A 14,810-nucleotide genomic window follows, 5' to 3' on the forward strand; every position below is an offset into this window, starting at 1 on the left:
TTCCTACATCATCAGTTCGTTTGATTTTTTCTGAAATGCCAAATATGCTTGAAGTTACATCTGATTTATATTAACTGGTCTTTTTTCAGAATGATTCTCAAGCTCCTTCTTGTTTATCTTTTTCCCATTTTCCATGAGATGCAGGTGACATAAAGTCAAAAGAGGTTCATCAAGAATAATCTATAGCTGGTTTTGTTATGTATTATTTTCAGTAATAACGTTATTGAAATATATTTTCAACAATAACAGAAATTCTTAATCTTGGGTACAGTTGTTAATTATTAGAGTCACAATTGATTTTGCCTGTCTTCCAATTCTGTTTTTCCCAGATGAAATAATCGTGCAAAAGCCAGAGCTCACCAGTCCATCGATCTGTCATGCTCCTGGTGGGGAATACTTTGTAGAAGGAGAGACATGGAACATTGATTCTTGCACACAATGTACATGCCACAGTGGACGTGTCCTGTGTGAGACTGAAGTCTGTCCACCTCTTCTTTGTCAAAACCCCACCCGCACACAGGACTCCTGCTGTCCACAGTGCCCAGGTATGTGCTGACAACCAGCTTTCATCAGAGCCCTTCCCTGATCTGAGAATATGATGTTTCAGTATGAGAATGTTTCTGTATGTGCACAGTTGGGTGTTGAGGTGCCTTGGTTTTTAAGCAGTGAGGAGTGAGAGCCTTCAGGTCTCTAATTCAAATGCCGCCTGACTGTGTGCAAGAGAGATCTTAAGTGTAAAGAGGAGCTGTGGCCCTGAACTTTGAACATCTTTTAAGGCAATCTAATAATGTAAGGGTTGTGTGAGAACCAGAATCCTTAGTTGAAAGGTTTATGAAATAGGCACTGGAAACATGTACTCGTTTATGGAGACATGCAGGATTAGAGAAACTTTGAAAGCAGTCAAAGTGTTAGGTAGATACAGGCTTGTTTCTTTTCCTTTCTACATGCCTTGGTTTCTATGAACCTCTTTATTACTATCTTGTCTATTTGGGATTTGGTCTCAAAAATACTTCTGTTTGCTTTTACCCTCACATGGTATGATTTGAGAGTGACTTGAAGGCAGCTGAGTAATATCAAAGCATTCCAGCGCAGCAGGTGTGCCAGATTCCTCTTAGACTGCCTCACAGTGTAAAGAAGATAACAGGATTTGCTTTCCCCCCAGGGAAAGATATTTGATTATAAATGAACATGAATTCCTATTTCACGTAACAAATGGGAGAGTTTATTGCAGTGGAAATTTACTACAAACCTGTGAATTGTATGTAAACTCGCTGAGAAAATATGTCTTTATTAAAACCAAAATCTAAAAATTTTACTTTAGGAAAAAAGAAAAGTTAGGTTTTGCTGTTAGGTTTTGCTACAGAGTGTTGTTTTGGGTGTGGAGGTTTTTTTCTGACAAAATATTTTCAGCCAGTTCTGCTGCCTTCCATTTTTCTCATTATTAATAAAAATGAATATTTGCTTAACTTGAAAATACTGTTTTGAAGGAGTTGATCTTTTCTCACTGGCTATATAATGAACTTAGTCTCACAGATTAATGCAGTTAGATTGAGAACCTGATCTGAATACTCTTATGAATCATTTATTTTCTTCTCCTTCTCTTATACTTTATCTGTACATACAGTCCTGCTTCTTGATCCATAATGTCTGTTAAGATACAGCTTAATTGCAGAAATAGGTCTTCTCCATGGGTGGGCATGAGAATTAAAGGAAACCCATTGGCATCAGGCTGCAGCCTGATCAAATTCCATTTGTTTCTCAACAGCTTATAATTAGCTCATCTAAGTCCACTAGTGAAGGTGACAGCAGCATAATAGCTTTTCACTTTGCATCATTCTAAGATTTGGACTGTCATGGTAGAAGCTGGGATTCAAGTTTTAGATTTAAAATTTAATCTCTCTTGTTTAAGATGAATTCCTATATACCTTGCAATTCAGAGCATTCAGAGTGGCTTTTTGAGGTGCTGATTCTGATGGTGATTATTTTGTACTTTGCTGTCCTTTTTCCAGTGTGTTTTGTTTTGGGTTTTTGGTTTGTTTGGTTTTTTTTTTTGAAACTCAGTAAAGGTCTACATATTATGCTAGAGCACATCATGAGGTCTTCATCACATGTAAGGACTGAAGAGGCATGAGGCTCTGTCCTAGTTTTGTTGAAGTAGTGAGCCAGTGTGTTCCATTGTGTTCTTCAAGAGTGAACTCTTTGTTAAGGAACTATGACAGAAGTTAGTTAGCCACTGTAAGTTAAATAACTTAATCTGTTTATATTTACAGATGAGCCTCTTCAGCCCTCCTCATCAAACAACGAGAGCATGCCCAGTTACTGCAAAAATGATGAAGGAGATATTTTTCTGACAGCTGAGTCCTGGAAGCCCAATGTCTGCACCAGCTGCATTTGCATGGATGGTGTGATTAGATGCTACTCTGAGTCTTGCCCACCGGTATCCTGTGAGAGACCTGTTTTGAGAAAGGGACAATGTTGTCCTTACTGTATTGGTGAGCAAATAAAAATAGTTAACTTGCTGTTCCCTTCTCGGGAGTAAGAAAGAAGTTTTATTACCAAATTGAAATATGTTTCCCTTGGTTTGGGGAGATGCAGTTTGTGCCTCCAGTTGAACTGGAGAGTGAAATATGCATAGGGAGCTTTGAGGATCATGATTTGTGGTTTTTTAGGTAGAAGTGCATGGAGATACACATGTAATTTGCCTACAAACTCAAGAGGACATCCTCCTGAAATTTTGGTAATACACCTTATTAGATGAAGATATTACACAAAAATTATTTTCATTTAAAGGAAGATTTGCCAGGTAACATAGGTTATGTCAAGATTTGTGTGATAATATGAGGAAAACATTAATTATGAGTGCAGAAGATAAGGTGTGAAGCATTATGAAATTCCACAGAACTAGAACTGTGGAACTAGAACTACAGTGGATGCTGTAGATAGTGGAAATTGCCAGGCATTTTTAAAGTTGCAGAGTTTGATATTATTGATCACTTTTTTCTTGTATGTTGAATAGGAGTATTTATTTAAAGATTACTTTTTTTGTGAGTTCATAGTAAGTACAAAGGCTGTAGAATGGAAGCTGCTAATAGAGAAAAATTGGATAATGTACTTACTGAAATTGTCTTTGCAGCATTGTTGAAAAGCATACAGAGCTTACTTACCTTCATTTCCAAAAGTAGCAGGGGGAGATAGAGTAGACAAGAGTTCCATAAAAAGGAATATAGTAAAATTGACAGGCTTTAAATATTTGATTGAACATGTGAATCAACTTGCCCATCTATAAACAATACGATTCTCCTTTGGAAACATGTCAGAAAGGTTGTGAAGTACTTTCAGACATGTACCATTGATAGAACCGTTGAAATCTTTAATTCATTGCAGATAAACCAGCTTTAATAATAGATGATACAGTTTTATATGATGTACAAGGAATTCCATGAAAGAATGCCTGGAAAAGTTACAAAGTATCCAATTTTCAGTTGCCTTTGGAATCATACTTAGATTCCTGATGACGACATTTCGAGGGGAAAGTTCTATGTTATCCTATCACTATTTCTTCTTGTGGTTTGCATAAAAAATGGAGAGAATTTAGAACTTCTTTGGCTTTTAGACTTTTTGCAGGCTTTTCTTCCAGTGATTGACTTTGAGCCATAAAAATAAATTTTAATTCAGAAAACATATTAACAATTAAAAAAATACAGAATGTATGCAGAGTTGGGCAATCAAACCAGTAGAGTCAGAACATAAGTCTTAGTATTGTAGTGGAGAATGCTTTGGGTGAGGAAGGGACTAGTGCCATGAACTACAAAAATGAAACCTCTAAAACTTGTTGCCTACACCTTGCATGTCAAGTTTGTAAATATATACACACAACATGTAGATACGGCTTTAATTAGTTGACTTTGAATCCTTTATAGTTGCATAATATTACAAATACTTAAATGTGTGAGCTATAAAAGCTTAATGGTTTTTTTAGTAGCAACTGATTAGCAATACAAAATATAGAAGCTAGATTTTAATAATGCTTAGATATGAAGATTTTCAATTATGATACATTTTAATAATCCAAGTTGTACTATGTTTTGTGGTCTAAATAACTGAAATTCATGGGAACTCTTTTTTTTTTTATGGTTTCTATGAACTATATACTCTTGCATGTAAGATTAGTCAGGTTGTGCACCTAATTTTGTCTTCCTGGTTCTTACTGGTCTATTCTTCATTTCTTGAGAACTGTGAAGTACATCTTTGTACAGATTCTTCCTACCTGTTTTCATGTAATAGTTGATAAAATGTTTAGAATCATAGAATCATTTAGGTCAGAAAATACCTTTAAGATTGAGTCCAACTGTTAACCCAGCACTGCCAAGTCTGCCGCTAGATCACATTCCCAAGTGCTGTGTCTATACGTCTTTTAAGTACTTCCAGGGGTCGTGACTCAATCACTTCCCTGAGCATAGGCAAACTCTGTGGAAACAGGCCTTCTTCATTGATTGGAATTTCAAAAATTATGTATGCTTTTAGCACTGTATTTTATTCTCCTTCTTTCAGGATCCAGTGTGTATAAATTCAAATTCAAAATTTTACAGGCCTTGTTGTTTGAATCCTCAAAGTCATCCTGTGTATTTAACATTCTTCTTTTTCTTACAAAGACAGATTCATTTGGAAAGATAATCTTCTAGTTTAGAGAGGATAAAGGGGTGCATCTATTTGATTAGAGACAAGATCACTCTTCTGCAGAAAACAGAGCAATGACTGTTTACCAGATGAGACTGATTTTCTAGTACAGCTAGAGGAAATTTGAAAGAAGCGGGTAGAGCTAGACACTATTCTGAACTGCGGTTTTGTATGTGAATTTCTTACTGCAAGACTCATTTCCACTATCCTTGAGCACCTGGTTGGTGTTGTGGTCTTCATCTTCATCCTTGTTTATACTTGCATAGGGATGGACACCAAAATAGGAGACACATACAGGATAATACTTTATTAGGACTTCAAAATTTCCTCTTGAGGTTTAATGGTACAACACTGCTATTGTGATTTTACCCTTGTTCATTCTTCTAAAAACTATTTACTGTATTAAATTGTGATGTGTTCCTCACAAACTTGGAAAACTCTGAGCAAGTTAAAGGACTTTTCCAGACAAACCAGCTGCTAAATTGAAGAAGGTATCCTAAGTGGGGCAAGGTAGCACTTTGGAAGCAAATCAGCCCTGAGTGCCCAGGCAGTACACAGCTTTATATCTGCATAGGCAATGAGCAGGAGTGGAGTGTTTGGGCTGTGTGCCTCACCCTTGTCCCCAACCACATCTGCTTGCTGACTAACACAGGGCTCCATTCGCTCTATGTCAACATGCACATGGATAAAAACCTGATGAGCTTTCTGTACCTTTTCCTCCCACTTTTCCTTTCCCATATGCACCCAACGTTTACTTATAAAATCTTCTACTTGAGGAGGTTGGGACCCATACTTATAGCCATGGAAGCCATGGGATACCCATACCAAGGATCTCTGGAGCCCTTTGTGCTTTTCAGATAATTCAATTAATATTATCTTCTTTTGCATTTGAATTTATTCTGTCCAGATCTGTTGCACCGGTCTGCTGACTGCTAACCTTGTTGTTCCAGATTACGTCAGTCTATTATGTTGTCACTAATTAAAACCTTTACTAATGGCCAAATTATTTAATAAGGGTTTTTTATTTATATTTGACAGATAATTCTAACTGACATATTTAAATATTTCATCTGTGTGAATGTTAAACCAGAATTTATCTGATGGTTTAAGAAGTTTGTGATTTCATTCTGTAACATCCTGCATATGTTTAATGTGCAAATTCATGTCATCAGCAGGTTTATTTCATCATAATAATTTTTGCCTCTAAGAAATAAAGGTAGTAAGAAGCTAAGATGAAAATGAGGTGCTGCTTGGCTTTTGGAGCTTCTGTTTTGTGGTTTTATTTTGATTATCTCTAAAGTGCTACAACAGCAAAAAACTTCCAAGGCTAAGCAATTCATTACTACCTTCGCAGTGAAATAGAAGTTATACTGAAGACCATCTAAAAGGCTTGCATAGGATGCAACATTAAAAAAATGGTGTGCTGAATGCTTAGACAGAAAGATCACACTGATTTCCCATTTATATAATACTAAGCGTGAAAAAATGTACTGAGTTTAGTTATTGCCCTTTTCCTGGGGTTGACGCAGTTGCAGAGAATGATCAGATTCTCTTCAAATGTGTTTTATCATAAGATATAGTCTAAGCACTTCTAGTTATTTCATCTGCAAGTTGCTTCATCCTTCTTGGCATCCTGCCTAATCTGGTTTTTTTTCCATGTTCTAGACCAACTTCATCTTTCTCGAACCTTACTAATTAGAAATTTAGGTGGTTAGGAGATTTTTTTCTTAGTTTAACAGGATTTACTAGGAAACAAGAAGAAAGAGGAGTAGTTGGCAGTCTCAAATAGTCAAACATAAAAGAATCAGTTCTTCTTCATTTTCACAGCATTTTTTATATCATCTTTTCATGTCCCAGTCATCTTTCCTCTAGCCTCTTGCATTAAGAACATGAGGAGAAGCAGCCCAGGGTAATTATATACTTCATAAAGAAGCAGAAATGACATCTTTTTAACAAAGATTTTCTGTTTCACTTCTGTGTTTAGGGAAAAAATCAGATTTTTGTGTAATTAGCCTTTACTGCATGATCACACCACTGTTTTCCTTCAACAGAAGATGCAGTTCCAAAGAAAGTTGTCTGCCACTTCAGTGGAAAAACATATGCAGATGAGGAACGCTGGGACATTGACAGCTGCACACACTGCTACTGCCTGCAGGGTCAGACTCTCTGCTCCACTGTCAGCTGCCCACCTCTCCCATGTGCTGAACCCATCAATGTGGAGGGAAGCTGCTGTCCCATGTGTCCAGGTAATGTGATGTGACAGCCCAGTTTACTGTGATGGTGGTTTACCAGGACCAATAATAAGGGGGTTTTAAATTGTTTTTTGAATGTCAGTCCATGTTTACAGTACCACAAAGACAACAGAGTTTTAGACTTCAGGAAAATTAATATTCTTAACAGATAGGCACATTGTGCAAAGACATAGTTTGAATTTCACTTATTCTGAGAACTGCGAACTCAAAAATTAGTTGCTCGCCCCTGGTTTGTCCTTTCACAAGGTTATGGAAATATGTTAATGAAGTGGGAAAATTAATATTCTTACATCTCTGCAGATTATATCACAGTGATGAATATTGATGTCTTTTCTGAGCATCTTCGTTACTTTTCAAATACCACATTGCTTTATTTATCACTTTAACTTGGCTTAAAAGCAATATGAAATTGTCTTGGCGATGGGCAGAAGGGTCATAAGAATTGCAACTGGTTTTTAATGTCAGTCCTGACATACTTCTGCAGAAGTTTGCTCATCTTAGTCAGCTGGTAACTACTTCTGACAGGACAACTGAGGAGATTCAGCAGTACCACCTCTTGCAATTCCCCTGCTTTGAGAATTGCAAATAAAGGAAGGCAAAGAACCCAGCAGTGACTGTTTACATATCAGCTGGGAAGGTGTAGCCTTCCCTTCTTCTTTTCTTTTTTTTTCTTTTTTTTTAATACCGCAGAGGAGCAAACCTGTAGCAAAGCATGTATTCTGAAATGGTATTTTCAAAAGCAAATTTGTCCACACCACTCCATCATCCCATTCACATTAGGATAATGATAATGGCAGCAGGCATGTGTCCTGTATACATTATGAAACAAGTTTTAAACAAAATCCCAGACTAATAATGATGAAAATCCTGAAACAAATAAAAGAATTCATAGGACAAAGCACTGCAGATGGCCGAGTGTATTTCCTGAATTAAGAGCAGCACTGAGAAGTTAAGCAGCCTGTGATTTGTGAAACACATTTATCTCATTTCACAGAGATGTATGTACCTGAACCCACTAACATTCCCATTGAGAAGACAAATCATCAAGGAGATGTTGAACTAGAAGTACCAAACTGGCCAACACCGAGTGAAAATGACATAATCCACATTCACAGAGGTGAGATCTGACACAAACTGGGATAACATAGGTCTGTTTATTCCCCATGTTTAATGCATCTACTTGTTCTATTCAGGTAGCATCTATATAATGCTTTGAAAAGGTGGTTTTCTGAGAATATTCTTCAGTGCATAACTCTTACATGCATTTTGCTTTGAGTAAAGATGAGTCAGTCTATTAAATTACATTTATGGAATTTGGTCTCATTATCATTCCATCTTCTGCATGGAAGAAACATCTGTGTTGGTATGATGGAGTTCTGCAATGTCTTTTCTGATTCAAAAACTAGAAAGAAGACCACTGGAGTTGATAGACCCTAATTTGATTTTCTTCTGTTGATAAACAAACACGGAAAACATGTACCACAGCTTAACATGTATCGTAGGCAAATGTCAGAGCTTATAAAAAAAACATCTCAGGTATAATGAGACAGAGCTAATAAAGTTGTCTAAGTATGTAAATATATCTTTTGTTTAAAACTGTGCTGTAATCATTATTCCAGGGAAGAGGAAACACTCTATGACACTGTCTTTAACATTTTCTAATTGAAGGACAACCTAAACTTGTATGTATTTTTTTTAAATCTGAGGATGACCTCACAGCATACTATTGTTTGGGGAAAGGATGCATGAAATTTAACTGCTTTACAAAGTTCTAAGCTTACACTTTTATAATTACAGCTTTTTCATTTCTCACAGGCATTAGTAGCTGGTTTGCAACTATCCTGGCTAGGGATTATAAACACACACTGCAAAGTGTGGAATTTTTTATATGTCATTGAAAATTACCATTCTTTGAAATTACATGCAAAACTTCTTACATTCTAAGTAGACTGCCAGTGGTCTGTTTTCACAGACTGAGTGGTGAAAGTATTGTAATATGGTCTCAACAGATGAGAGAGCAAACACATCATATTTGTCCTACCAGTTTTAAAAGTTAAGAAAAAAAAGAAATACTTCCATCAGCATGGAAACAGTCTGTTGGTTGTTTTTTTTGATAAATGGGAATTTGGTTGTGATCAGATAAGATGATGCAAACATAATTGAGCTAAAAGGTTATTGTCAGACTTGTTCATTATTGTGCTTTAGATCCCTGCTATTTCCTCTCTTTTTGATGGCCTTTTGCTGCCTAATATAGTCACTATACAAGGTACTAGCTTTTGGTTGTTCTAATTTATATCAATAAGGTGACATTTCAGGAGTGAAAGTCCAAATTCATATGAGTGGCAAGATGTATGACTGAGACTTTTGGAATTACATCCTTCATTATGGCCAAGGCCCATTTGTAATCTCTAGCAAATACCTTCCAGATATGAACCATCTCCAGGGAGAGTACCGGAGTGGCAGTGGGCCACACCCCAGTGAGGATGCCTCGGTTGGCTCTGTTGCCTTGGTGACAATTCCAATCATGATAGCACTGTTACTGATCATCGTTCTCCTGCTCATCAATCAGAAAAAGCAGTGGATTCCTGTGTCCTGCTACAAAGCTCCAACAAAGGTGCTGTGTTTCTGTCTATTTCCAGACTTTCACATTTTTTGGAAACCAGGAACAAAACATTGTTGTAAATGTTCAGCAATAAAGAGGCTGTTGAAGTCTTGGTAACAAGCTGCTGCACACTTGGGGCAACAGGTTAAGCCCTTGCGTGATGCTAGATTAACAGAGACCAGTTTAACCAGCCCAGCTGGGATATGAGAATACCAGAGCTCCATTCAGAAGATAAAAAATGGTGATTCTAAGGAGAGTGTTGGTCTGTTACTGTGCCTGGCATAAGCGTTTACCAACTTGGGCAAAAGTCTAGACTCTTTCATTGCCAGCTTTATTTCATTTTGTGCTTGAACAAAAAGAACTTTTTTAATTATGTATGGAATACAAAAATTGTTTAACTTAGTATTTCCTTTCTCTTTTAACAGCCCTCTTGCCTAAACAATCAACTGGTGTATGTGGACTGCAAGAAAGGTACCATGGTCCAGGTGGACAGTTCTCAGAGGATGCTAAGAATTGCAGACCCGGATTCAAGATACAGTGGATTTTACAGCATGCAGAAACAGAACAACCTACAGGCAGATAATTTCTATCAAACAGTTTGAAGAATTGCACCCTTACCAAGGATTAAGAAAGAGAGAAGAGAGAGAGAGAGAGAGAGAGAGACAGTCTGCTATTAAAATAAAACTAGAATTGTGCACTTGCTTAGTGGATTGTATTGGATTTGTGACTACATGTACAGCTCTAAGACCTTACTGGGATGAGCTCTGACTCCTGCAATGTGCCAGAAAAAGCATTCCCACTTTTCCTTGAGATAACTGACCAAGTGTTTTCTTAGAACCAAAGTTTTAAAACTTGTTAAGATGTATTTGCTTGTAACATAGCTATAGAGGTTTTTTGGGAGGGGGAATCAGGGGCTAGGGATAGGCAATGAGTTAAAAGGAAGCTTCATAGAAGAAAAGCTGGTCATGCTTGGCTAGAGAAGAAAACAAACTGCTGAGCAGCAGGATAGTGGTTTTCCTTGTTGCTCTGAAATTGCATCTGTTGCACCCAAAGCCTAACCCCAGATGAAAAAAATATGAAAAGGTCTGATTTTTTTTTTCAGCTGTTGCTACAGTAATATACTCCTAGAACAGAATTTGTCACATCACAGGTGTGGTGTAGCTGCAAATATTTTTCTATATGATGAGAAGCTGCAGTAGTTAATGAAATAGCAAGGAAAAGATTATAGCAGAAAATAAAGGGTGGGTTTATTAAGGATGTATAAAATTATACCTTGTGCTGCTTTTTGTTTTTATTTTTGTTTTCTTCAAAGCTGATTGGCTAGATTAGCCAGACTTCAGCAGAGTTAGCAAATGACTGAGGCCTAAGTAATTCCTGATATGAGCACTGGATCTTTTGACAGCAGTATTGAAGGAAGGAAGGAAAAGTCAAGAACACCATGCAGTTCCAGGGGCTTTTGTTTGTTTGTTTTGTCTGTTGTGGTTTTGTTTTGTTATTTTATATCAATCTCTGGTTGTTCATACAGGAGAAGGAAAAATATTTTTGTTGGACAAAGCTCTTGCTTACAAGAGAGTAAAAAAGAGACTGTTTTAAGGTTGTTGTTTTTTTTCCTGTTGATGTTCTTATTTACTGGTATGCAGATTTAGAAACTACTTCCATGCTAGGAAGCTGCTTAATTTTAATTGTATATTACTCAAGCACCTTTTTTGAAGCTCAGAAAAAAAGGAGATCATGCTTCTTTAAACTTTAGCATTATAGGAATATTTATGTAAATATAATTATGCTAAAAACAACAAAAAGTATTTGTATGTTTGTGTATATATATGTATATACACATGCATGTAGGTATACATATGTATATATACGTGCATGTGTATATACACTATACATATATATACTGTATATATAAAATACTATGTATACAGTATATATTTTTTCTATTTTTTTTTTCTTGTTGAATGTATTTTTATCTGAGAGAGATTTTACCCAGAGCAGAAACAAATAACAGGCATTTCATATCAATCCTTAATCGCTTGTGAGTTTAGGAAAGACAAGAAAAGAGCATCTCATTCTACCTACAGTTTGATTTGATTTGATTTGAAAGTGTTTGTGTGTGTGTGTGTGTGTGTGTGTGTGTGTGTGTGCACTCTTGTGTTGGCGTGTGTACAGTACGTGCACGGTTATAGCAGTAAGCGTTGCTCTTGCTACTTGCTACATTTCAGGGTGTTTCTTATTTTTCTTTTCCTGCTTAGCCTTAAAAAGGCTTTTTAATGAATGCATTGGCTAGAGACACTGATGACAATATACATGCAGCACTAATCAACTCCATAAAATAACACCATGAGCTCCTGGATTTTGGGGGTTTTTTCTTTTTTTTTTTTTTTTTTCAAACAATTGTTTGAAACAACTACTGGAATATTGTCCACATTAAGCTGGAAGTTTGTTGTAGCTTGCCTCATTTATAACTCTGACTGTATAATACAATGTTACTTTCCAAACAGGTCTTGGCACTTTTATACTAATTACCCATTTGTGCATTGCCTTTTTTCTTTTACAAATGCTTCTCATAAGAGACACAGATACCCAGTATGCTTAATGTGAAAAGAAAATGTATTTTTTGTAAAGGAACTCTCAAGTATTGTTCTAAATACTTGGTCAGAGGTTGCTGAACTTTAAAACTGAAAAAAAAAAAAACCTAATTTATTATTATAATGACCTAATTTATTAATCTGAAGATTAACCATTTTTTTTTTGTTTTAGAATATCAAAAAGGTGTTCTAGCTGTTTGCATCAAAGAAAAAATAGGTGTATCATTAAGGGTCAACATTTTTTCTGCTTATATAACTTCAGTTTCCAACCACCAGTAAGAAAAAATGTGGTCTCCCCAGTGTTTTGTACTCAATCTGATGTTGAAACAGAGATGTTTCTGTCCAGTTACTGCAGAGATTTTGTCAAGACAAAACATCCATTCCTTGCATAAGAGTAAGCAGTCTTTATCCAGAAATTGTAAATGCTTGCTTTTGTTTTACAATCAAGGCCATATTCTGAAAATATTAGCAGGATATAGGACATGGTGTAAAATGGGTTTTTTTATTATTATTATTTTATTATTATTATTTTAAAGATATGATTTATCCTATGTGCTGTATCCATTACACTCTTTTACTTTGGTTCCTGTTGTGCTCTTGTAAGAGAAATGCAGATATAATTTTCTGAAAAATAGATGCATATGTGGCACTCGGAGTGCACTGCGGTTCAGCAGATTGCTTGTTTACTTTTTTAACTGTAAGGCGGTTTCTTGTAATTTGGCTCTTGGCAGCACAATAAAAAGTTTTAAACCTATTGATGTGTATTTTCTTAAATGTTCACGTTTATTACTTCCACACACTAGTCCTTGAAACATTAGTTTATAGATTGATATTATGGTGGGTAGGAATTCATTTTATTGTTATGCTGACCTGAGATTGGAACAGCTCAGAACACACTGTGGGTAAAGAACAGTTTGCAGTCACAGAAAGTTCTGCATGTTATACTAAAGAATTTTAGCATTGGAGAGCTTTTTGGAATTCCAAATACTTTCAGTATTCAGTAAAGATGAATCTCTCAAATGCAAAGTTAGGCCTCTGCCCTGCCATGGAGAGCATATGATCTAGTCATACCTGTCAGAAAGCTGTGCTTAATCATACGAGACTCTGATACGAGGTCCTATAAAAAGTGTGTGGAATCACAATTTGTACTTCATGGACTTCCCGAGCCACAGATCATTTATTTATCTATTAGCCTATAATGTTTTTTTCTTCTAGTAATTTGTAAGTTAATGGACTTGATATAAAGTTCTGGTATGTAACTTCTTGAGGCAAGGCAGTTTTCAGCTTGACTACATGCTGTGTGAACAACTTTTTTCTTTTCTTTCTTTGAAACCATCTTCCTAATGGTTTCATTTAATATCCCTGCTACTGCATTCAAATCAGCAGTAGATCAGCATCTATATGCCACCCGTTAATTTAGAGACCTGTATCTTGTCTCCATTTTTATTTGAAAAGACAAATATGCAGTTCTTTGGGACCAGTTCCATACCTTATGGCAAATCTTGCCATTCTTTGTACTTCTCATTCATGTACTTCCCTGTACATCCTTTTAAGATGAAGGGTAAGGATTAGGGTCCACATTGTTCAAACATGGTACTCCCTGGATTTAGCATTGTATTTACAGTTTGGATTGCTACTCCCACTGCATTAATGTTCTTGCAGCACTAGCTGCAATAATCCAAAATGCCCAAGTACTAATAGTTACTGCGAAGCCCATAATTGACTTTGGCTAGGATAGATCAGTATTTATTTGCATCCCTTTACATTTACATATGCTGAATTTCCTCTCCTTTCCTAGTTAGCTGTTTCAGCATTTTTGCTCCTTCCCAGGAATAAAGCTATGGATGACATATGTGTTCTAGAAGAGCATCTTCAAACTCTGCAAACATTTTAATTTTTCATCAGAATGAAACGGAAAACATCACTGCATCCACATTTGAACACTCGAAGTAGTCCTGGTCTCCTTTGCCTTACTCACACTGAAAGGATCATATTTGGAATGCCTCTGCCCACCAGCGTTTGTCAGCTTGAAAAAGCTATAGCTGAGTAGGATAGAATGCAAATCCTTTAAATGACCTCAGCAGCATACAGATGCCTAACAAGGAAAGCATTTGCTCCTTGCTGTGTTTCTTGGAAGTTCAAAAAGAAACTTCAAAGAGGCTCAAATCAACTTAGGAAGTTAAGCAGAGAAAATTCCTGGTATGTACACTGGGATATCAAAAGTTTATAGTGGCTCAAAAAAAAAAAAAAAAAACAAAACCAAAACCACTAAATAAAACCTAGATAAAAAAAGCCCATCATAAGCTATTGTCTGTAAGAGCACAATATAAAGCTGGCAAAGGATGGGCACGGGAGTGACAGTGCTGGTAAGAACCAAGTATCTCCAAAGCTTAGTTTCCCAACTATTGGGTGGCTGAACGAAGGCAAAAATAGTGAGAAAGCCACGCAGCAGATTAAAATGAAACTACTGCAAATACTCCTTCCATGGCAGGGGCGTTGGTAGAAGGTGGTCTTTTTAATGTCTCTTCCACCCCAAACTATTCTATGCTTCCCTCTTGCACCGATGAGCTGCCCCTGCTCGGAGCGGGGATGTGCGTCAGTATAAGCACCGATCTGCCGGTGCTGTGTGCGGCCGGGCCCCGCTGGCACAGCCCTGCCCTCGGGGCGAGGGCTGGCCCGGCTCCCCCCGGC

General features: G+C 36.7%; 1 protein-coding gene across 2 annotated transcripts in view; it reads left to right on the forward strand.

The window, feature by feature from the left end:
* The window catches only part of CRIM1 (cysteine rich transmembrane BMP regulator 1), a 168,505-nt gene extending 155,632 nt beyond the window's left edge, over nucleotides 1-12,873 (forward strand). For both annotated transcript variants that reach the window (XM_051783312.1, XM_051783313.1), the window contains 6 exons: nucleotides 330-545; nucleotides 2,271-2,492; nucleotides 6,729-6,923; nucleotides 7,924-8,046; nucleotides 9,356-9,543; nucleotides 9,957-12,873. In XM_051783312.1, coding sequence (XP_051639272.1) covers nucleotides 330-545; nucleotides 2,271-2,492; nucleotides 6,729-6,923; nucleotides 7,924-8,046; nucleotides 9,356-9,543; nucleotides 9,957-10,133 — 1,121 coding nt within the window. In that variant the 3' untranslated portion in view covers nucleotides 10,134-12,873. The remainder of the gene's footprint in view (nucleotides 1-329; nucleotides 546-2,270; nucleotides 2,493-6,728; nucleotides 6,924-7,923; nucleotides 8,047-9,355; nucleotides 9,544-9,956) is intronic.
* Nucleotides 12,874-14,810: the final 1,937 nt, after the last annotated feature.

The sequence above is a fragment of the Manacus candei genome, unplaced genomic scaffold, assembly GCF_025592945.1.
Source record: "Manacus candei isolate 608988 ecotype Guabito, Panama unplaced genomic scaffold, ASM2559294v1 h1tg000017l, whole genome shotgun sequence".
In the NCBI taxonomy this organism is placed as follows: domain Eukaryota; kingdom Metazoa; phylum Chordata; class Aves; order Passeriformes; family Pipridae; genus Manacus; species Manacus candei.